Source organism: Brachypodium distachyon, chromosome 1 (genome assembly GCF_000005505.3).
Source record: "Brachypodium distachyon strain Bd21 chromosome 1, Brachypodium_distachyon_v3.0, whole genome shotgun sequence".
Lineage (NCBI taxonomy): Eukaryota > Viridiplantae > Streptophyta > Magnoliopsida > Poales > Poaceae > Brachypodium > Brachypodium distachyon.
Window position 1 is genome coordinate 10,694,232 of NC_016131.3, and position 22,043 is coordinate 10,716,274.

The 22,043-nt window shown below is 46.1% G+C and overlaps 2 protein-coding genes across 5 annotated transcripts; both read right to left on the reverse strand.

Moving 5' to 3' along the window:
- Positions 1-849: 849 nt before the first annotated feature.
- On the reverse strand, positions 850-2,623 carry LOC100824875 (protein kinase PINOID). Its single transcript, XM_003561932.4, has one exon. It carries the CDS (start codon positions 2,493-2,495, stop codon positions 1,053-1,055), a length of 1,443 nt encoding a protein of 480 aa, XP_003561980.1. The 5' UTR covers positions 2,496-2,623; the 3' UTR covers positions 850-1,052.
- Positions 2,624-9,413: 6,790 nt separating this feature from the next.
- On the reverse strand, positions 9,414-17,518 carry LOC100827934 (mediator of RNA polymerase II transcription subunit 19a). 4 transcript variants are annotated; one of them, XR_002962035.1, is made up of 7 exons: positions 17,308-17,517; positions 15,077-15,141; positions 14,152-14,438; positions 13,838-14,074; positions 13,692-13,751; positions 13,444-13,599; positions 9,414-9,779 (listed from the first exon to the last, which is right to left on the reverse strand). XR_002962035.1 is itself a non-coding variant. In XM_024457238.1 (6 exons), exons 1-6 carry the CDS (start codon positions 17,310-17,312, stop codon positions 13,580-13,582), a joined length of 669 nt encoding a protein of 222 aa, XP_024313006.1. In that variant the 5' UTR covers positions 17,313-17,514; the 3' UTR covers positions 13,499-13,579. The 4 variants fall into 4 exon arrangements, 1 of the variants encoding a protein (XP_024313006.1); XR_002962037.1 differs by having other exon boundaries at positions 16,724-17,516; XR_002962036.1 differs by lacking the exon at positions 9,414-9,779 and adding an exon at positions 10,047-10,430 and having other exon boundaries at positions 17,308-17,518.
- Between the last annotated feature and the right edge of the window lie 4,525 nt (positions 17,519-22,043).

Consider the following 22,043-nt stretch of genomic DNA (forward strand, 5'->3'; position numbering starts at 1 on the left):
ATGATGGAGAGTATTGAGGTTGACTACTTGCAGTACTGAACTACTGATATTCTTCATTATATACAGGACATTTTTTCTGACAAGTCAATAAACAAATGTACCCATGAAAACCCTGAAAATGTTCTATGTACGTAGAAAGATGATAGATCAACATCATTGTTTTCACGGCAACCACCTCTTTTGGGGGCATCTGAGTACGTAATTGTTGTGCTCGCGAGCGTTTAACGTTGCTCATCCTCCAGCAAAAGGTGCAGACCTCTTATTTCTCTTGTTGCGGTGTAAATTAACCATGGCAAAAGCTCATTCTCCAGTTGGAGAGAGCAACTTAGAGCACAATTTGTTGCTATGCAGACATATTGTGCTGGGATACCACATTGAGTTTCATGGTTGATTTGATGAGTTTACCCAAAAGCTCAAGCCGTAGAACGGAAAGTGGACGGTAGGTGATCCGATCTGTGTGGACGTGACGAGCGGTCAGGCTCCAATCATTCTAGTTTCGCATTCGGTTGGGTTTTGCAGTTTACCAACAGAACAATGTAGTGCTGATGATGGCCATGGACAAACCGAAGACAGGCCGCCGCCTACATCCTAGTGACAGCTCAACTGAGATCGGTAACCATCAGCCTGTACTCGAACACGCACCCTTAAAACAAATCATCCAAATTTGAGTCCGAACTCAGTACCCACTTGTTTAACGGCCGGTAAGAAGACGCGCTTAGTGCCAGCTAGTTAATCACGCGACCTTCGATGCAATAATCGTCTAGTATAGCTAAGCTCGATCCGTCACCAGGTGGTCATAGATCGACGATGGATCGATCATGCCGACATAATATAATCAACTAATCAAGGTTAGCAAAGAGCTGGCGGCTGGCTCGGTAATTTAAATTAATCAATCATCATCAATAATTAACAGTGCGTACGTTGTACAGCGGAGGGGTAATTAGTCAACAAGATTCTATTATCAACGCTACTAGCTGGTTAATTCGCGCATGCCTCAGCTGGACTGCTGGACGATGACGACGACGTGCAGCAGAAAAAAAAAATGATTGATCTCAGAATTGATCGAACAGCTGCTGCACGTCCGGCGAGGGCGCCGCCGCCTTGGTGCTGCAGTGCTGGTGCAGCGCGGCGGGCGGCGGCACGACGGGCGGGGTCGAGGACCTGAGCAGCGCGAAGTTGAGGCCCCTGAAGAACGGGTGCGCCTTGACGTCCGCGGCGCCGCGCCGCGACCCGAGGCGCGTGCGCGGGTCCTTGTCCAGGAGCCGCGATATCAGGTCGCGCGCGGCGGCGGCCTCCGCGGCGTGCGGTTGGGAGCCGACGAGGAGCGGCGGGCACTGGAGCGGGCGGCGCACGATGTTGCGGAGCGTGGCCTCGTTGGTGTCCCCCACGAACGGGGTCCGCCCGTAGAGCAGCTCGTAGAGGAACACCCCGTACGCCCACCAGTCCACGGACGCGCCGTGCCCGCCGCCGCTGGCCACCTCGGGCGCCACGTACTCGTGCGTGCCCACGAACGAGCTCGACCGCGCGTCCACCGGCTCCGCCACGAACCGCGGAGGGCGCGGCCTGGGCCTGGGGGGCGCGGCGCGGCGCCTCCACTTCATCAGCCTCCGGAGATGCACCTCGGGGAAGCACGCCGGGATCGGCATCATCCCGGTTTCCTCGTCGTCGTCGTCATCGAGCGCGGGCGAGGAAGTGGACTCGAGCGAGAGGTCGAAGTCGGTGAGCATGATGTGCCCGTCGCCCCGGATGAGCACGTTCTCCGGCTTGAGGTCGCGGTACACGATCCCCATCATGTGCAGGTACTCCAGCGCCAGGAGCACCTCGGCGGCGTAGAACCTGGCGGACGCCAGCGGGAAGCGGCGCCCGGGCATGCGGTGGCGGAGCGAGTGGAGGTCCCCGCCCGGGCAGAACTCCATGACGACGCAGGAATAGTTCGTGCCCGCGGCGTCGAAGTCGGCGAACATGGTGGGCAGGAACGGGTGGTCGAGCCGCCGCAGCACGCGCTTCTCGGCGTCGGCCCGGCCCAGCTTGCCCTTCCTGGCCAGCGCGCGCCGGTCCACCACCTTCATGGCGTAGGCGGAGGACTTGCTGTTGCTCCCCTCGGACTCGAGCCGGCAGAGGTACACGGTGCCGATGTCGCCCGCGCCCACGCGGCGGACGAGGGTGAAGTCGCGCGGGCCCAGAGGGGCAGAGGCAGAGGCGGCCCGGATGGGGAGCCAGGCCACCTCGCCTGCGCGGTGCGGGCGCGGCGGGGAGGAGGCTGGCGTGGCCGTGGCGGCAGAGTCGTCCACGGAGAAGGTGGAGGAGCGGCTACCGTCGGGGAGAGTGCTACCGCTAGCCGTGCTGCTGCTGCTGCTGCTCGCGGAGCTGACGCTGGAGCTGGAGCTGGAGTTGGGCGCTGGCGTGGAGTCGGGGAGGTACGGCGCCGGCTGGAGCATGGCGGCGTTTGGAGGTTTGGGTGGGGACGAAGAAGACGCGGCGATGGGAGCGGCCATCGGAGGAAGCTAGGCGCGCGCGGTGTTTTTGTTTTGCTCTGCTCTCGAGTCTCGTTGGATGGATAGAAGAATTAGAACTCTGGTTTGGTTTATCTAATGGAGGTCTGCGCGTTCGGAGAAGGTGGTTGCCGGGGGGTTTTATAGGGACGAAACGCGCGCGGGCTGAGCTAGCTGATGCGCAGCATGGAGAAGCTAGCTAGCTAGAGCCAGGTTTGTCATGGCTGGCCACGTGGACCTGCCACGTTGCATGGCATGCGCTATGCATGGTATAACACCGAAGGTTCGTACGTACGGAGTACGTGTACGTGCCATTTGTCCATTAATTACTGGCTGGCCGGGATGATAGTTCCTACTACTGCGGTCACTGCACTGCTGGATCATATTTTCGCCTGAATTTCACCCGGATTGGTTACCCTGTGCAATTAAAACTGAACGAGCTGATTAGCCATCGTGCCTTCGTACTGAATATATGATTTAGCACTTTGGTAGTATCTTGTTAGGGAAAATCAAGACACACCTCAGTTCGAGGCAATCGTCCTTGCCCTTTACTTAAATCGAAAGGCGCCACAGACTAACTAACTCAAAACGTACGTACCAGGCACCCCCTCGCTGCTGTGAGTTGCCGCGGATGGCAATCAAGCCGTCCGGCGAAAAAGGCCACTTTTTCTGGTGCAAGGCTCTGCGCAAAGGCCAACGGCATGCAATTCCCTTCGTCGGGTCGCCTCGGAGCATACACATACTTTGCACATATACTTATGTCCCTTTGGAAATCATATATCAACAACTTTATCGTGCGTTAAGTAGTAGTACGTGGCGTGTCACCAAGAAACGGTACACTCGTACGAGTACACTTAAACAAGGCACAAATTCATGAGCATCACTTTTTAGCTGAGCTTGCTATATCCAGGTCATATGAAAAAACAACAAATTATGAGTTATAAGTCGACCAAGTTGTGCGTGATTTTAGAATGATGTAAAAAAACCAGTGATGGAGAAAGGATTTAGCCATGACCAACGCCAGTGTACTATATAGAAGTTGAAAAGAAATAATTAAGGAACAAAGTCCCGGACCAATTTCAAAATCCTTCAAATTTAGCAAATAAAATTTCTTCACGCATCAGGCCGTTGCCGGTAACTGTCTCTGCCCTGGTACGAAACAATTTTTATGGGTTAGTAAAAAAATATGGATGTGGTTTTATCTCAGACGACTATTTTTAAAAACAAAATACTTAAAATTTCTGTTGACCCATCTAAGTGTTATCTCCCACTACTCCCTCCTCTCCCACACGTTATCATTGGATTAAGATCCAACAACCAAGCATGTTGATTTATCTTTAACTAAAAAAGGGCAATTATAGCCATCAATTTACAAATTAAAATCAGTCAACATATTCCGCTTTTTAATTAATTTGCTAAATATATTTACGATCTCTTGAGCACCCGGATCGGATGAAATAGGTTGTTTGCTGAGCCGATGTTAAGCACAAACTTGTAGTAGTAGTAGTACCACAATCACATTTTCTTTACCTGTTCTTGATTGGAGTATTTTCGATCTTCGCCGCGTCCACCATCCAATTTTCATCAAGTCTGAAAATCCCAGAGTAAACATGAGCGCAGCCACAGCCACGACGAGGACGAGATATGTGCCCAACGACAAGGAGCAGAGCATCGTATCCCGTCCCCGGCCCGCCCGGTCCCTCGCCAAACAGATCAAATCAATCACCTCCCAATCTAGACCTTAGTCCGTCCCATCCATGCAATGCAACGGAACCGAATGAGCCACACGTACAGTTTTCACAGTACCGGCGGAATCCCGCAACAGCGGGCGCCGGTGATCCGCCCGCGGGGAATAAAGCAGCCTCTGCCGGGGCAAGCCGCGGCAGCGGCGAATGGCATCGGTTCCGCCTGTCCGGCCCGGCCGCCCAGGCGACGACGCAGTCCACGTCTCCTTCGACGACAGGGCGCATCTGCGGGGGGGGTCGCGTTTTTCGCCAAAAGGATGCCGCGCCCGTTTCCGTTGTGTTGTGCGTGGCCCCCGTGTCGTCGCTGTCGCGGTTGATGAGCTCATGGTTTTGTTCCGCTGACCGACAAATCCCAAGAGGGCAACATATTCCCTGCCCAGTGAGTCTTGTCTCGCCGATCGATCTCGATCGGCCTCATGTAAACGCACGCACACCCGTCAAATTGCAACATCTCTGCTCCTGCATGCCAACTTGGGTTCGACCCATGCATGCGCCCACTGTCTAAACATGCGTATTCATCCTGTAGCCAAGGGCCCAATCGGTGGTCAGTCCCAAATGTTTGTTCGCACCGCCAACATTACAAGATAAATTTTTATCTGTGAGTACCAAATAATCATGTACTCCTAATCTTCTATATTTAAGCAAGAGAAACCCACTACTTGATTTCTCTCAACATGCAAGCATGCCACATCATCACACCATTAATTTATTCACACCTATTTAGTGGAAAACTCATTTTTTTTTTGCACATGCATGCATGCTACTTTTCATCAAGCTATTTCCACTAAGCGAAGAATCTGCAATCTATCGTACAATTCCATTATACATTTTCACTGGATACTATTTAGTGAAAAACTCATTTTTTTTTGCACCTGCATGCATGCTATTTTTCATCAAGCTGTTTCCACTAAGTGAAGAATCTACAATCTATCATACAATTTCATTATACATTTTCACTGAAGACTCTCTTTGTTGCTACTTTTCACTCATGGATGTTCTAAACAACGTGGGCTCACGTATGTTAACTAAAAATTTCCGCAACAACGTGCGGACGTCGTCTAGTACAATATAATAGCTGGGAGTACTACTAATAATACTTGGAAAAGAGAAAGATACTGTACTACACAAGGCGAGGTTGTCAACTTTTTTTGTCCGTTTTCCACTGAAAAAAAACAGTGTGTGGTGAAGTGATAAGAGCTACTATTAATTAGCGTATACTACTGCCAATTATCAGTGTCTAGGGAACCATATAGTATTATCAAGAGATATACTAGTACTACATCAGTTCGCCAACCTTTGCAGAGGCAGCCCAACTGGACACCCTACAAGCCTACACAAAAAAGTCCTGCACCATTAAGGGCGCTGCACAGTTTTAAACGACATCACTACACTCCACGGCTCCAATCTGTCTGCCTAAACGCCAACAACGAGTACACCAACCAAAGCAAATGGCACCAACTCGAGATGATAGTTTTCCTTCTTTCTTCCCGTTCTTCAAATTACTAAGTTGCTTCATGCCAAAGATACGAGATATGATCTACTCAACTAGTGTGACACGAATGAATGAACATTGTACATCTCTTTCCCTTTGGCAAAGTGTTCTTAACTAGTTCTAGTTGTCAACCAATTTGTGGTGCATATCATACTTTGGATCTCCCGTTTCTTTTTGACTGCTTTCATAGAAAGGAAACAAATCTGGCATTATATTTTTGCTATTTTAATATGTGGGGGGTCTGGAAAAGGGAAAACTCCACATGATCCGCACTCCAAAACACAGGGCAATCACACTGCAAACCGGCCGATCAGGGAATATGACATGCTAATTATTTGTGGGCATTGGGACCCATGGTTCAGTAGTTCAGGAGGCACAGAATTATGCAAAATTTAACTGACTTGTGGCTAATGGACCCCTGCCTGTCCCCCATAATATTCTGCTTCTGTTGGACAATGGAACCAGCTTCATCAGTTTCTGCATACAAATCTATTGAAGTGCCCCTCTATGACTATGAATGAGTAACCTTAAACCCACTCTCCTTATTTTGGAATACAAATCTAATGGACCACATGCATGCGTTTCCTATTTTCGGTTGGTTACCGTGAAGAATAATTTAATTGATAGAAACCGGGAAGTTCAGTAGCAGTCCAGTCAAGTTCCTCAAATCAGGCCTTGCTGTTCAGACCGTTTTAGCTATATGCCCAGAGAAGCAGCTAAATAAATTCGAGAGCAGAACAAAAGAAATGAAAAGAGAAGGGCATCTGAAGATAATCATCATAAGCTTGTCATTGTTAACTGAAACTCTGAAGACAATCTGAATGCACGGGTAATGAGGCGAGAAAAGGATGCAGATGCATGCCGGACCCTTGATTTCTGGACAAGAGTCCAAGCAACCTGATGCCTGGAGCTGCAGATCGATGCATCACTGTCGTGTCTGACTCTCCGATCTCCGCGGCCGATTGACTTCCAATCTCTCTCTTCTCTCTCTCTCCAAAGGAAGGAAATCAAGTCAAGATACCGACAGGCTTCACTGGTACAGCTCGTAAAGAAACGACGAGGCACGCACCACGCAGTAACTTCGAAATGCTTAAGATAACTATGCTAGCTAGACAAGCGCGCGATCTGCATGCCCGCAGGTCATACTAGCTACAGGTGGATCACATGCGATCTAGGCTAGCAGGGTTTAATTAAACTAATTCGCGCGCCGTGCATATGGAAGGAACGGGACGCGCGGCTTCTTCTCTCCAAAGACAAGTAAAGCAGGCTGGATCGAGGGTTATGTTAGATCCATCGTAGGGGAAGGGGACAGACAGGGCCGCCAATATTCGCGCTGCTTTGGTAGGGAGACAAGCCGTGCAGGGGGTCTGATGCCCTGCGTATGATGGATCACCTAAGAGCCCTACACACTCACAGACTCACTTATATATCTAAAGAGGAATCTTGTGAATCTTAAAAGACACATTGTCCCAGTCTTTAGTTTAGATCTTTTTAATTGTCGATCATTGATTGTAGGGTGTGGTAGACTGCTAGTACTATTTTATTAGCTGGGCATTAAGAGGATGAGTGGCCAACTAATGGCACGAGCACATGCATGGCCGCCTGAATCGTTCGAGGAGGAAAATATCATATTACGTGGCGTAGTGGCTGCTTAATTTGGCGACGTGAGGGTCTCGGAGGAGCGTGCATTTTGCGTAACTGCTCCTGGTATAGTAGTACGTGTAAGTTGACTGGCGCATGTGTTGATGTACACGGATCCAACAATGCGCATAGTAGTAACGCTAGCGTCGTGGCTAACTCGTAGGCCCCGTTTGAAAAGTTCAATAAGATCGTACGTATCCTCAACATTCCAAGCTTCGGACACAACTCTGAGGAGACGCTCTAAACAGGGACGAAGCCAGATAAAATTGCCGATGGGGTCATCTCCGTTATATTGGGTTCATTTTTCTCACTATTTAACGATAATCATCACTGATTTAATGAAGAATTATCTAAATCCATTGGTGTCAAGTGACACCAGCCCCATTCAAGAAGCTACGACCCTGGTTCTAAATCATTTGAATCCGGGTTTAAAAGCACATGACATCCCCATTATATTAGCCAATTTTGGTGAACCAAACTACCCACTTTTTACTCATGTTTTGATGTGGATTGAAAAAGAATATCTGTTGGAGGCATGGAAAAAAATAACTCTATGGTGTGCGGAACATCAAGTAGCTAGCCATAAATAGCAGTCAGTCCATCTGACGTGTCTGCTGGTCTTTCAGGGTTGGTTTTGCTTCGTCTTTGGAAAGTCGGAATCCCCGACTCATAAGAGTGATCCGTGATGACGATGACTTGGTGAGAAGTGGTCCGATCTCTAGGGTTCTTGTGCGGTGCCGCATATTTACCATCCGAAGCTCGCCATCAAAATCGGCATCTTTTGTTCGCTTGTGAGGGTGGTCGACTGTTTGGAATGGCCGACGGGAGCTTGCGTACCTGCTGAGGCAGAGACCACGTTCTTGGGCGTTGGTGGGGGAAGTCAGAGTTGACAGCTCAAAAGGAGAGTTTGTGTGACGACGATGACTTATGCGTGCAACCTCGATGATTATCTTCTTTCGGCTGCGTGCGTTGAGCGAGTGTGGGTGGCTAGGTCGGCCAGTGTGGTTTTGGTGCGGTCATGTTTCATGATGACACTTTGGACGTTTATGAAGGTTTTTGACCGGTTTCCCGTTAATTAACTGGGCAACTCTATTCTTCTTAACTAATGGATCGAGTCGGACTCCAGTTCAGAGGAAAACCCAATGTATTTCTCTCTCATCTACTAAAATGATAATCCCATTCAGCACGAATGGACAGAACAAACCATCCTTAGTCTCAGTTTGGCATTACTGAACTGTGTTGCCCTGAACTTATTTTATAATCCGATGTGGAAAAATACACACAAAAGTAGGAGAAGTTGGTTAGCCAAACACGAAAATAGTGAAAAGCGGGTGAAAAAAACGGAATTATGATAATCCACCGCAATGCCAAACAGAGGCTTAGTATGGTGCCAGGGGACAAAGTCTTACATACCATGCGGCACAATCGGACCTATGGAGTCCAGCTCTAGCCACACAAGCATTTGATTTTGTTCTATTTGGAGAACCGTGGTTTCAGTTTATAAGCTATAAGAACCAAAATTGGGTTTGAGATACGTCAAGCACTTTGATCGAAAACAACGATTCCAATTGGGATGTCCACTGGGCAGCCATTGGATCTCATTTTTTGCTTCCACCAGATTTTAGTTCTAATTTATATCAGTGAGACGATATCTTTTGGGTCCGAATTTGACTGAAAATCAATCAACCTATGATGAACTTTCTTGGTTATGAAGCTGCATGCTCATCTACAATTGGCATGCCTTTGGTTAATTGTGCTCGTGCTACTCCAATGGAGGCATAGAAAGAAAGTAGCCCCACGCAACTTGGATAGGAAGTGGCGGCGTTCTTGATGCTAAGTGGCTCCCGAGTCCTGACTAGAACCAACTGGTCGGCCACTGCCCACTGGTGAGCACGACCAATCCCCTCTTGACGCCAACAACAGGATGACACCCAGCTCGTCGTAATGCCCAATTCGACACATTTCTACTCGCACGTGGGCGTGCCCCGTGCAGTTAACCTCCGATCACACACCACGATGTCACCATACAGAATGAGAAAAATGTCGTAGGAAGTGTTGCAAATCCCATAGTTTATAGGTTCATCACTTTGCTGGATCATGGTATGTGTCTGCTACTTAGCTTCTCCGTTGTACATGGTCACATCATGCGTATTGACAATAAGCCCAGTTTTTTGTTGTTGTTGTCAGGATTACAGGACATGGGTATGGCATACATGTAGCAGAGCTGGACATACATCGGCAACACTGAAGAATTGCTGATAAGCGAAAAACTGACGTAACAATTAACAGGTCAAATCATTCCATACGACAAGTTCAGAGTTCTCCCAGATTTCTAGCATATCATGATCCACTTTGAAGTGCTCTTTTCAAGTCTGCGCAGCTTGATGAAGAAAATTCCATTTGCAGTAACTGCATTGTAAAATAAAACAGTATGTGTTAAATGAATGCTAATAAAAGGAACTCGCAGTGCTCTCAGTTAGGAAATGAACAATCATATGCCAATTTTACAATATCATTTTAGTAAATTGCTGCACAACATTTTGAAATAGCGGATGAGATAAATGCTTGAAATATGAGGATGACACAATCTTTGAAAAGGCTGAAAGGTGAGGATTACAGCTTATGTGATAGTCAACACCGAGAATCTAAGTTATGAGATATTCATTTCAGTCTACAGGAGAACACAAAAGAAATCATCATATATGTTTCATAATATAACATGTACCTCATCACTATATGTTACAGTACGAAATGAGTTACAGTAAGTCATCTAAAGCGATGAATGACCATAGAAACCATCTAGCACATCTATCTAAATTCTGGTCTGTTTACACATTCTGTGATGATGTGCAAATAAATTGTACCAAATGTTGACATGCGGAAAAGAACCCTTAAAAGCTATTGTACCCAAGTTTAACTCAAAGATGAAAACTGGCCAAAAGCTAGAACCAATAGATGCCCGATAGCCAATTTGGCTTCAAGATCTGAAGTCCCGACTGAAACAAACTAGAAATGCAAATGGGTCTGCTGTAACTGATCAGAAAAGATCAAGAATGAGGCCTGAAATTACAACTGATGAGAGATTAGCAACTTATCCCTCCAGCACCCAGTATGGCATATACAGCTTAAGGATACAATCATCAACGACCTCAACAGCAGGCATAATAATAACTCTAGTATGTGCTGACAGCAAGTACAATAAAATTAGAGTAAATGACGCTGCTAGCACAACAACTTGGCATGCAGGAGCAATTTAGTTCAATATCTCGCAAAATGCTCACTTGGCACCTTAAACTTGGCTTGGAGCACCTATGGTCCAAAATACGTTTGGCTACTGTATTCTGCTGACCTGGCACTGGTGACGTGTTTTGTGTGGGTCTTGGGCTCCCTAGTTTTTCATATAACCTCCTAGAACTTTGGAAACCTCATATTTTCATCCTTCTAGGTTCCACGTTCGCCAAGAGTGACTGTCTTGGTCGGCTCCTCCCTTATTTTTTGTCATTATTTCCTTCCTCTATCCATATTCATAAAGGATTCCTCCTGAACTAAATCCCCTCCTCCAGATCCCTAAAATTGCCAGCCTCCTTCCGAAATCCCTCATGCTTCCTCTTCCCTATTCATCACCAAAAGCTTGTGGCTCTGCGGCTGGTGCTGCAATTGACGGGTCATCTGGAGCTGCCGCGGGCTCACGATGTAGAACTAAGCTGTACCGGAAGTTGGTGAACAGCCGGGGCTGCAAATGGAGGGTGGTGAAGGTGTACACTTCGTTGATGACCGGGAACTTCGACAAGGACTTCAACCATTCCGATTCACAACCCTGTAAAGGCCCCGTTCGTTTGTTCCCACCCCAGCCGGGAAGAACAGGGATTAGCAAGATTACAGGTCAAGTTCCCCTAAATCCCGGCGAATCCTCCTCAAACCCTGACTAACCGAACGAGCCCTAAGTTGGAATCTGCAAAATCTCTTTTTTTTTACACAAATCTGCAAAATCTTTGGTACCCCAGGAGCCACACACATGCCTAAACAACCCGCCCTTTCCATGTCATCAGTGCCACGACAGCCAAACAAATTTGCACCGTAGGTACTCCCGCGAGCCAGTTTAATGTGTCAAATGAGCATTTCGTAACTCATCAGGGTATATAAATGTTGAATGGAGATGGGGAACCTGTAATCTTAGTTCTCAGTTTTTTTTTAAAAGGATTGGCACCAATACAGATACAAGAATCGGTATCAGGCCGATACGGATAAGGGTATATGCCAATTTTCAAAAACACTAACACAGGGAGACAATTTGACTATTTTTATAATAAACTACACTCCCTCCGATCCATAATAAGTGTCGGGAATTTAGCACAAAGTTACTACAATTTTGTACTAAATCTCCGACACTTATTATGGATTGGAGGGAGTATGTCTTCGTAGCAACAGCAGATTACCATCTTACATGCATGGATTCCTGCAGCCCTAAATTATTATTTTTCGGCAAATGACTTTGCACCCTATAGTAGCTAGTAAAGCCAACATGATAGCAATTCACAATAGTTGCATTTCCAGTTTTTTTCTAGAACAGTAACATGAGTACACAGTGGAGAGGTTGTTGGGTAGATCACTAGACATCTTGTAGACTAGACAAGCACACAAAAAGCAATTTTGTTGTTAGGTGTAGAAATATAAGTGGATTGCCCTCCTTTCCTGCCGAGATGGTGATTCCTGCTGGAGAGAGGCAGGCTGAAGGGACTGGGAGTAAGAGCATCTCCAACAGATGATGTAAAACAAATTTGGTACCCAAAAAACTGATTTTTAGGGCACGAGCGGCCAAAAACAGTGCTCCAGCAGATGACCTATCTCTATTTTGTGCTGCAAATTTTTTTGGGCAGCCCCAAGTTTTGGCATCTCATGATGCATATTTGGGGCACCGAACGGCTGCCCCAAACAAATCGCAGCGGCACGCAAACGCCAACCTTGCGCTGAAACATCCTGCGCGCAACCGCCACCCTCCCGATGCGACTGCCAGCGGTGAAATCCTGGCCATGGACGGCGCCTCTGGCCCTCCCCCCACCCCTGCCTTCCAGCCCTACCGTGCCGGCGCACTTCCCCCGCCACGTTGAACCCTAGCGCCGCCCCCGTCCGCCGGTAAGTGTTCGCGCCCCCACGAGCCACCGCTGCGTCGAACCCTACCGCGTTGCCAGCGACGACAAGGGGACCGCAGGAGGCCAGCGGCCTGAAGTTGGCGCCGTTCGCGTCGGAGAACGCAAAGCCAAAGAAGATCAAGGCCGGCGGCGGCCGTGGACGAGGTGCGCCAACTACCGAAGACGTCGGCGGCCAATTCCATGTCCCACCGCCGCCCGTGTTCTTGTTGAACTATGCTATGCTTTTGAACTTGATGTGTGTGTGATAATCAGACTAAGATTTTAATTCATATTCATATGTTATTATGTGTGTTACTTTCATTCTCCAAAAAATTCTGTTTGGGTTTCATATCTAGCCTACCCCAACTTGCTTGGGACAAAAGACTTAGTTGTTGTTGTTATTAATGTGTGTGATGATTTTGCAAAGACCTAAATTCATATGTTCGTGATATGTTTGTGGTGATCTTGCAAAGTTAAAACGTGGCATGTTCCTATGTGTGTGGTGCCCTATTTTGCATCAACCGAAATTTTGCTGCCACCCTATTTTACATCATCTAGTATGGGTGCCCTAAAACCCAAAAACTGGTGCCCTAGAACAGTTTTCAGGTGCTCTATTTTACATCATTTGTTGGAAATGCTCTAAGGTCACGGTAGGCGGAGGAACGGCAGAGGGAATCAGGATAAGGCAAGCCCTTACTGGGCTAAGCCATATCCTTTACATATCAGGGAGGTATCCAACATGTATTTGAATTAAATTAGAATCTCTCTTTTTTCCCTATATTTTACCGATACGTATCGGGGACATATCCTATATGGATAAGGTGGTCCCTGTGCGTATTGGTGATGTATTATAAGGCATAACTTCACTCGCAAAATAGAAGTAAAAAAATCAAATCACAAAACTGAATGGAACAACATAATATACAAGTTCAAGAAGCATATACCTCTATCGGAAGTGGTTTGACCAAAAAACTTCAGAGCCACCCTTTAACAGCAGAAAACATGGAGCCATATTACGAGAACTAACACAGAAAAGAAGTTGTCACATCTGGCACCTAACAACGTTCATTCCCCATTTGATTAATTTTTGCGCTTTTGTGCTGTCATATATAAACAAGGAATGGCAACAAGGACAAGAGTGTCATTGAAGGATATATGTCACAGCAAGAATTAAATACATCGTAAATGCTACCTTACTTTTTTTGTGGTTACGCACATCTGCCAAGTCTTCCATTCCTTCATGCTTCCTCTTCTACAAAGTTCGCAGGAATTTAGAGCATAAGGAAAATCTGAGTCAATCATGCTCATTTTTTGAAACCCGTAGAATTAATGGACTACCTTCTCATGATGTTTTTTGGAATGATCACCTCCCAAATCATGGACACTCTTATCCTTCTTTTTTTCCTTTTCTTTTTCTTTGTCTTTGTCTTTATCTTTACTCCGATCCTTATGGCGATGTTTGTGCTTCTTTTGTTCCTTGTCCTTGTCTTTCTCCTTGTGCTTTTTGTGCTTCTTGACTTTGTCTCTGGACTTAAGCTTTGATTTTCCCGATATAGTAGGAGTACCCTTTTCAGCCTGGTGAATCCAGGTGTGAAACAAGTGAATGTGGAGCAAAAGAAGTAAATTTCCTAATAGGGATATGGATATCTTACCGAAGACAAATCTACTGGTGCTGTTTCACGCAACTGAAATGCGTGTCCTAATGTTTCCATGTCAAAAGGTTGAATATAAGCAGTGTTCTCTCTCAGGTGTGAATTCTGAATGAGTTGATCTATCTCCATTCCTTCTCCTTTACGGATTTCTGTGTCACCCACAACGTTGTTAAGATAATGTGTATCTGAGATAGCCAGCGGCAATGGTTTCTTGCAAAAGAAACTGTGATGATTCAGCAGCCTGTAGCGGCTAATTAAATCAACAGCACCAGTGAGCTCCCGAGGACCTGAAAAACACCGAAAGCAATCTGGTGCGTCAAGAGTCCAGACTTCTTTCAGCAAATAGCATTTTCAAGCAATAACAAAAGTTCAGGCCTTCGGGGGCAAAATTGATAAAGGAATGGGAACTTCTGAACAGAATCAGTTCAGTAGCAAGTATGCAAGTGCTTTGTTGGAGAAGTCATAAGGTCTGTGTAAATTCAATGAATATATAACAACAATTTACTTAACTGAATAATGATAAAACTTGGCTCAATGTTAGAAGTCAAACAAGGTGGGAATACTGCAGCCTTGTTCATATTGTTCTAAGCATATGGTACTCATGAACTTATCTACTCAAAACAGAATATAATACATGTGGTAGAATGCCAACTTCCATGCTATCAGCCTATGACAGATCAATAGATTTGACACATGACGAAGCGGTTTTAATTGAGTTGAAGACACAATATTAACATGGTCTTCTGGACAAACTCAACTTTCAGTACTAATCAGGGCAACAAATTGAAGCAATATGTATTGCTCGATGTTTTGTTAACACTCGATGCTTTTTTTATCTGTCCAACATGCTTCATCATAAGATTAGTGTGAATGGTGTTTCCTTTTTCCATAAACCAAGAAGAATTGTAGTACCTAAGAATCTTACCTTTTCCAAATTTGCCATCAGAATCCATCTGATTAGATCCTGACATTTGCAAAATGCATGTCCACCTAAGATTTGATTTCACAAAAACACATAGATAAGCAACCAGGCAAACGGAAGAAGTTAACTGGTTACACTCCCAAGAATATATGAGAGACTAAACTAACACCAACATTGCAAACAGAAATTATATCTGCCATTGTCACGATTTTTTAGTATGGACAGAAGGCTTTCTTACAACACTTCTATATATGGTAAAAAATATATAGGTAAATATTCATAATGTCAAAATCCAGTACAATGAATACTTCATCCTGCTATACGAAGTTGCTAGAGAATTCACCCTGAACTGCGTTATACATGAGGATCGGTTATTTCTACTAAGCAATAATCCATTCATGCATACACTAGGACAAACATGGGCATACCCAGTGGGTAGTCCAGGTAGGCCCATGAGGCCATGACTACCCGAGAAATCTGTAAATATTAACAGTTCAGCCTAGATAGAAAATAAAGAAAAAGAGACCAGATCAGCAGCTTTACTCTAGCCACCTACTCTGTTTACCAGCTCTAGCGCTAGGCACGTGAATGGTGCCACATCCCAGACAGTGGTGAGCACCTTGGCGCACTGCCAACAGGTGATGCACAGGTGACCACTCTGGGCTCCGATGGCAACAGGCAAGGACGCATGGTAGCAGGCCACAGAAAGCAGGGGCACGGCCATGCTTCTGCAGTTCCATGGCATGGGCCATAAGCAGCAGGCTGATGGCAGTGAGTTGAACTTATAATGTTGCCAGACTTTACTAAGCTTCCGCATTGTACCTTTGGCAAATGCCGTACATTTCGCACTTGTGATATTATCAAAATTTTGTGTAAGTTGCATACCCTTAGGGAAAATCTAGATCTGACAATAAGTACAAAGGCATATTACTATACTACCTGACATCTATAGTACTGGCTCGTGGTTACCAGCATATGGCCCAAGGACGGATCTAGATGGTGTGTGCATACCCAGAAATTGTTGAAGGTCAGTGGGACTTATCTAATCCTAGCTAAAAACAACCTCAGACCTCAAAACCCAATGGCCAAAGGCTGCCGACAGGATGGACAGAGGAAAGGAAAATGATGTCCCGACGAGGAAGAACAGGGACGGCGATGTTGGCACCCTGAGAACGTGAAAATATTTAGGCAGGATCCAGGCGTAGGCAGTGACACTAAGATACAGTCGATGTTTACTCATGTACAAGTCAATAAAAGGAAAGCATTAACGTTTTCTTATACATCTATGGTATGCATAACATGACCGTTAAAATGTGTAACCCACGTAGCTTTCTGGTGTTTCCGCTTATCCATCTATCATAAGCATCACGTCGTTAAAATGTGTAATTCCTCACTGCCTAACATGCCCAAAATTTGCTCAACTAATATCAATTACATGCTCACTGTCAACACCTACACATGCCAAAAGATGCTCACTGTGCACACATACACATACAAAAAAATGCTCAGTGCAACTTTGTACTAAATCCCGACACTTATTATGGATCAGAGGCTTTGTACTAAATCCCCGACACTTATTATGAATCGAAGGGAGCAGATGTTAGTGGCTGAAAAATGAGTAGCCGGCGACGTGGCTGAAAAATTGCTGACCTTATGGCAGACAGCGATGTGGAGGAGGTTGGAGAGGGCTCGTCCGGCGGCTGGTGGTGCTGTTCCGGCGGGGGAGATGGCGACCTGGTCCTGCCGGGAGGAGGGGGAGCAGCGAGCTAGGATGGCGGAGAACGTCCGGTGGTGAGCTGGTCGGGCAGCGGGAGGACGAGAACTGCTGCTTCTGGAGTTCTGGTTCGCCTGCGGCTTCGCTTCACCGGAGGAGGACGAGGTCCACGATTGGCAGGGGAGGCGGGCGGGATGAGAGCGGGGCGTCCGGTGGCGGAGCTGGGAGGGTGTGGCGGCGGAGGCAGGAACCCTAGCTCGGGAGGGAGGATATGACAGTGGGTGGCGAGGATGAGACCTCTGGCCGTGATGCTGGGCTATGGCACGGCGGGAGCTCTAGGTCAAAGGGCCGGATTGGCGGAGCTTGGTAGGAAAATTCGTTCCCAAATGTTCGGTTCGGTTCGGTTCTCGGTTTTAACCAAACAAACCCGAAATATCTACTCCCGAAATGAACAGAGAAAAAGAACAGTATCGCCGTTGTTCTTCCACCGAGCCACCGAGGTCGCTGCCAGCCACCCTACCTCATGCGCCAGCCGGTGGAGAAGGGAGGACCGAATGAGGACCTACGGCTGCTGGAGTAGGCGTGGCGCTGCCGCCCGCCGCCCGCGGATGCTGGATTCAGCGTTGTGCCACCCACCGCTTGGATGCCGAGGGACTGAAACTCGGAGGAGGAGGAGGGGAATCAGGAACAGGAGAGGTGGGTCGGCGGCTAGGGCTGGAGGTCGCGCGTCCAGCTGAGCCTTTTTTTTTTCCGAGAACAACCAAAATAACGCGAGTCAAAACCGAGAGTTCAAATACGACTGAAAAACCCAAACTTGTCAAAATACCGCTTCAGTTTTGGTTTTAGGGGCTCTTTTGTTTGATCCCAAAGTTGCCCTGCCAAAAATTTGGCTAGCCAAATAATTGGTTATGGTTTTGCTAGTACATGAGTTGGCCAATTTTAACTAAAAAAATGAACTAAAGTTTGCTATGGAACATTGGCAGCCAAATATTTGGTCACTATCCAAACAAATACCAAATTTTGGTCAATGGCCAAAAAATCGGCATGGTATGTTTTGGTAGCAAACCAAACAGGCCATTAACTGAGTCTAACGGAGACTAACAGCCATACAAAAAGACATATATGCCCTTAACTCTTCACACACCATAGGTCTCTCATTTCCACTGGCAAGCAAACTAACTAAACTTGTTTAAGAGGACTACTAGTAGTAGTTAATTTTGCTCCTTGTAAATGCATTGGGAGGTGAAGAAGCCTTCGCGATGGCTGCTGCCATTGGGCTTGGAGTTGCAATAGAAGGTTGAGAAACTTGCTGCATTGCACGGCGCTACAAAATTCTCCTAAAAAAAGACTGATCCGAACAAAACACACGTGGGAAGGGAAGGACTATACCAGTGGCCTCGTGGGGAGGAAGAGAAGGGGACGGGACGGGCTGGTTTGGTTTAGACGAGAAGATTAACGGAGTACTAACATAGTGCTATTTTGGCCCAAAAAGCTTTAACGACAGTGTTGTTTTGGCAAGTTTGGTTTTTTCAATGCTATTTGGGAACTCTTGGTTTTGACTAGTGGTGTTGTGGCAATTCTTTTTTTTTAGTAGCAACCTAGGTACCTAGCTTTAAATCGATATATACAATATACAATTGCAGAGAACAAAATTATTACTCCCTCCGATCCATATTAATTGTCGAAATATTAAATGTATTTAGACGCTTTTTAGACATAAATAAATCCATATTTGAGTGAATTTGAGACATTAATATGTATCGGAGGGAATAGTAAGTTCCAAAATAAGTGATGTGGATTTGTGTAGTCTATACAAAACCACATCACTTATTTTGGGATGGAGGTACACAAATCCATGTCATTTATTTTGGAACGGAGGGAGTAATAAAGGTTCTCAAAAAACTAAAAGCTTCAGCATGGTTCTTCGAAATAAAACCGCTAAATTCATCATTCACATCTTGATATTCCTCAAGGTATTTAGTGACGATTGCAAGACATCATCATTGCACGAGTTGGACTAACCTGTTAGGTTTTGAAAAGTCGCATGAGTTGTCCACTTACAAAAGTATAAACTTAAGATCGTTGAACGCATCATGACCGAGGGCACACCCCTGCAATGCAAGTTGTGAAACCACTGCTTCGTCGCTGAATCGACCAGAAAAAAAGACCAAAACCGCCCAAAGATGAGCCACTATAGCCATTAATCCATGGAGTAGGCCGCGCCACCTACACCAGAATGACGGAGTCAGGACACATCAATCTTGTGGACTAAAAGATCGGTATGGTCGACTAGGGGGGGTGAATAGGCGACTAACAAATTTTACTTTTTCTTTTTCTTTTCTTGAAAGATACAAACACTTAATCCTAGGGTTTACTAGATTCTCTAAAAGGAATGCAACCCTAGTATGAAGTGCAATAGCCGAAGCACAAGCCGAAGCAAAGTATAGACAATGAAGTAAAACAAGTAAGTAAAGGGGGCAACTATGATACCACACGGAAGACGAAGATTTCACCGGAGTTCCACTTATTGGGATCGGTGTACGTCTCCGTTTGGAGGAGTGCTCTACCACAAAGGTAGAGACGCCACAAAGGCTCACTCTATTCTCCAACTCACCACACCACAAAGGCGGGATGAGCTCTCACAACACCACAAAGGCGAGGTGAGTTCCACTAATGGCTTCCTTGAAGGCGAAAGCCGAACCTTTACAAACAAGGGGAAGTGCACGAATCCACAACTAAATTGGAAACTCCTTGCCAAATCCTCAAACACCTACTCACAAGATTGGAGTGCTTGAAGAAACATCTTCCAGCTAGGGATCCCAAAATCCCAAGAGTAACAAAATCCACCAAGGAAAACGAGGGGAATCAACTTTTGATTTGGTGAAATCCTAGATCGAGCTCTTCTCAACCCTTCCTCAAAGTATTGGCTTGGGGGATGCACTAGGGAGAGAGATCTCAAGATTTGAAGCTCTTGGTGTTCTTGAGTGAGAGAATGGGGATGAACTGGATGTGCTCCTAAGAAACCTGTTGGGGACGAAGCCCCTTTTATACCCCATTGAAACCTGTTGGTGTTCTCCTAAGAAACCTGTTGGGGACGAAGCCCCTTTTATACCCCATTGAAATCCAACCGTTAAGACACATTTCAGTTACACCAGTACCAGGACGGTAGTGGACCGGAAGTTCTAGGGGGTAGAACTTCCGCCCTGCTACCGGTCTCCTACCGCTATACGCGGTAGGATTCCAGTAGCGTTTCAGTACCTGACCAGTACCAGGGCAGAACTTCCGGCCACCGGAACCTCCGGCTATTTAGGCGGTAGTACCGGCTAAAACTGAATTTGTCTGTCAGGCTTAGCAGGATAACAACAACTCTCAACTCAAAACTGGGTTTAGGCTTTATGTGGGTGCAATTTAGTAGATTTGTGTACGTGAAGTTGATTCACGCAAAGCGTTCCCAAATGGACTCCCTCTTTATAGTACGGATTTCCCTACGACTCAATAAAGTAAAAAGCCGTAAATCCTTATACTCTTCTTTCCTTTTTGAGGGCGATGAATCGTGTCACAACACTAGTTATAAAATCTGAAAACACATGGCGCACGATTAGTCCACAGGTTATGTTGTCATTAACACCAAAACTCATTAGGGATCGAAATGTCCTTTCATGGACGACATGGTCTCCACACCAAACTGCCGCCAGGAAGAACACCCAAACCTAATAAGAAAAAACCAGTTGGATGTTAAACGTTAATCAGTGGTTTCCCTCTTCTCTCAACGTCGGAGCGGCTATGAAAGACGAGGGGAACCGATAGAGATCAAAGCTTTCTTCAAAGACGGGTGGGGTTTAGTCTTCTCCTCCTCCCGTGGATAGGATAAACATGTGGGGAGCCTACTGACTCGTGGTCGGGGTGTTTTAGAAGGCTGGAAACGGACTCGCACCGTCGCTTGTGAGGGCAGGCGGCTCGAGCAAGACGATTGCAGTGTAGGAGAACAAAGGTCTGGAGGGCTGGTGTGCATCGACGAGGACGGATCTGGATCGAGCAGTTTTTTTCTCGCTATTCTGACTGCTCTTCTGCTGCACAGATGGGCTGCTAATCTGGCACAACTAACCAGATTCCATGGATTTTTCCAACGGAGCAGCGGTCCGAAGGACAAGCGGCCCAGGTGGAACGGACTGGAAGATATAACAGCCAGGAATGGTCGGCGGATGAGATCAAACGGGTGAAAACGATGAGGGCATGAGGTAGCAGCGTACAAAGGAAGACGATACGTGGATGCTGCGGCCGGGGTTGTGAGTGTGGATGACGTTTGTCCGTGGGCCTCATTTTCGGCCCAGTTAACCAGTCACTTCGATTTTCCTACGAGAGCAGCAGCCCTACGGACAGGATCGGGCGAGGGGGTCATCACACGGTGCACATACTTTATGACCTAAGAGGCCTTGAAGGGTGTCTAGTTTTACCGTCCTAAATTGAGTCTTTTTCCTTATGCTTGGATCCTTTCATTTGAGTGCTGAGTTAACTCAACTTGTTTAAATGCTAACTCGCCTAGGTGGCTCGGCCAATTGTTGTTGTCACCTTGACCGGACAAAGACTTTTGTTGATTTGGTATTTGCCATGCGTGATTTATGGTTGACCCATTTTTTTATATATTCAAAAGGGGCCATCCTGAGCGGGAGTACTAAAAATACCTTCGGGGCAATTTTCTCGAATATATTGCCATTGCTCGATGAAGCTTTGTTCATGCTTTGGTAGAGGCAGTTCTTCATGCAACCAAATGATTCCCCAAATACTACAAGGCATTATAGATGGAGTATATGAAATATTTCAATAATCATTAAGTCTTGGATCATAATTTGGATGAATCGAGGATGAAGAATAAAAAAACACGAAAGAACGAGCACCAAGAATCGCTTGCCTATGGTGTCAGCTTCGAGACCACACCAGAACTATGATGCAGCCATTATATCATTATTTTGTACAACTATCTCTCCACACCCAATAGGTTGCCTTGAAGACACGCAAACCTTTTAGGTACCAGAGTTAAAGCCAGAGTTAAAGCCAGACATGGATACATGTCACTATTTCCGTCGATACTAAATTTTTCTTGTTGTTTTACTTCGAATGACAGTGAGCTATCTTCGTGTTACTCCTTCCGTCCAGGTTTATAAGGTTTTTATTGGATTTTGTGTCAAACTTTGATCAATAATTATACAAATAACATTTAATATATGACTATATGTATATAAAAGTTATATCATTAGA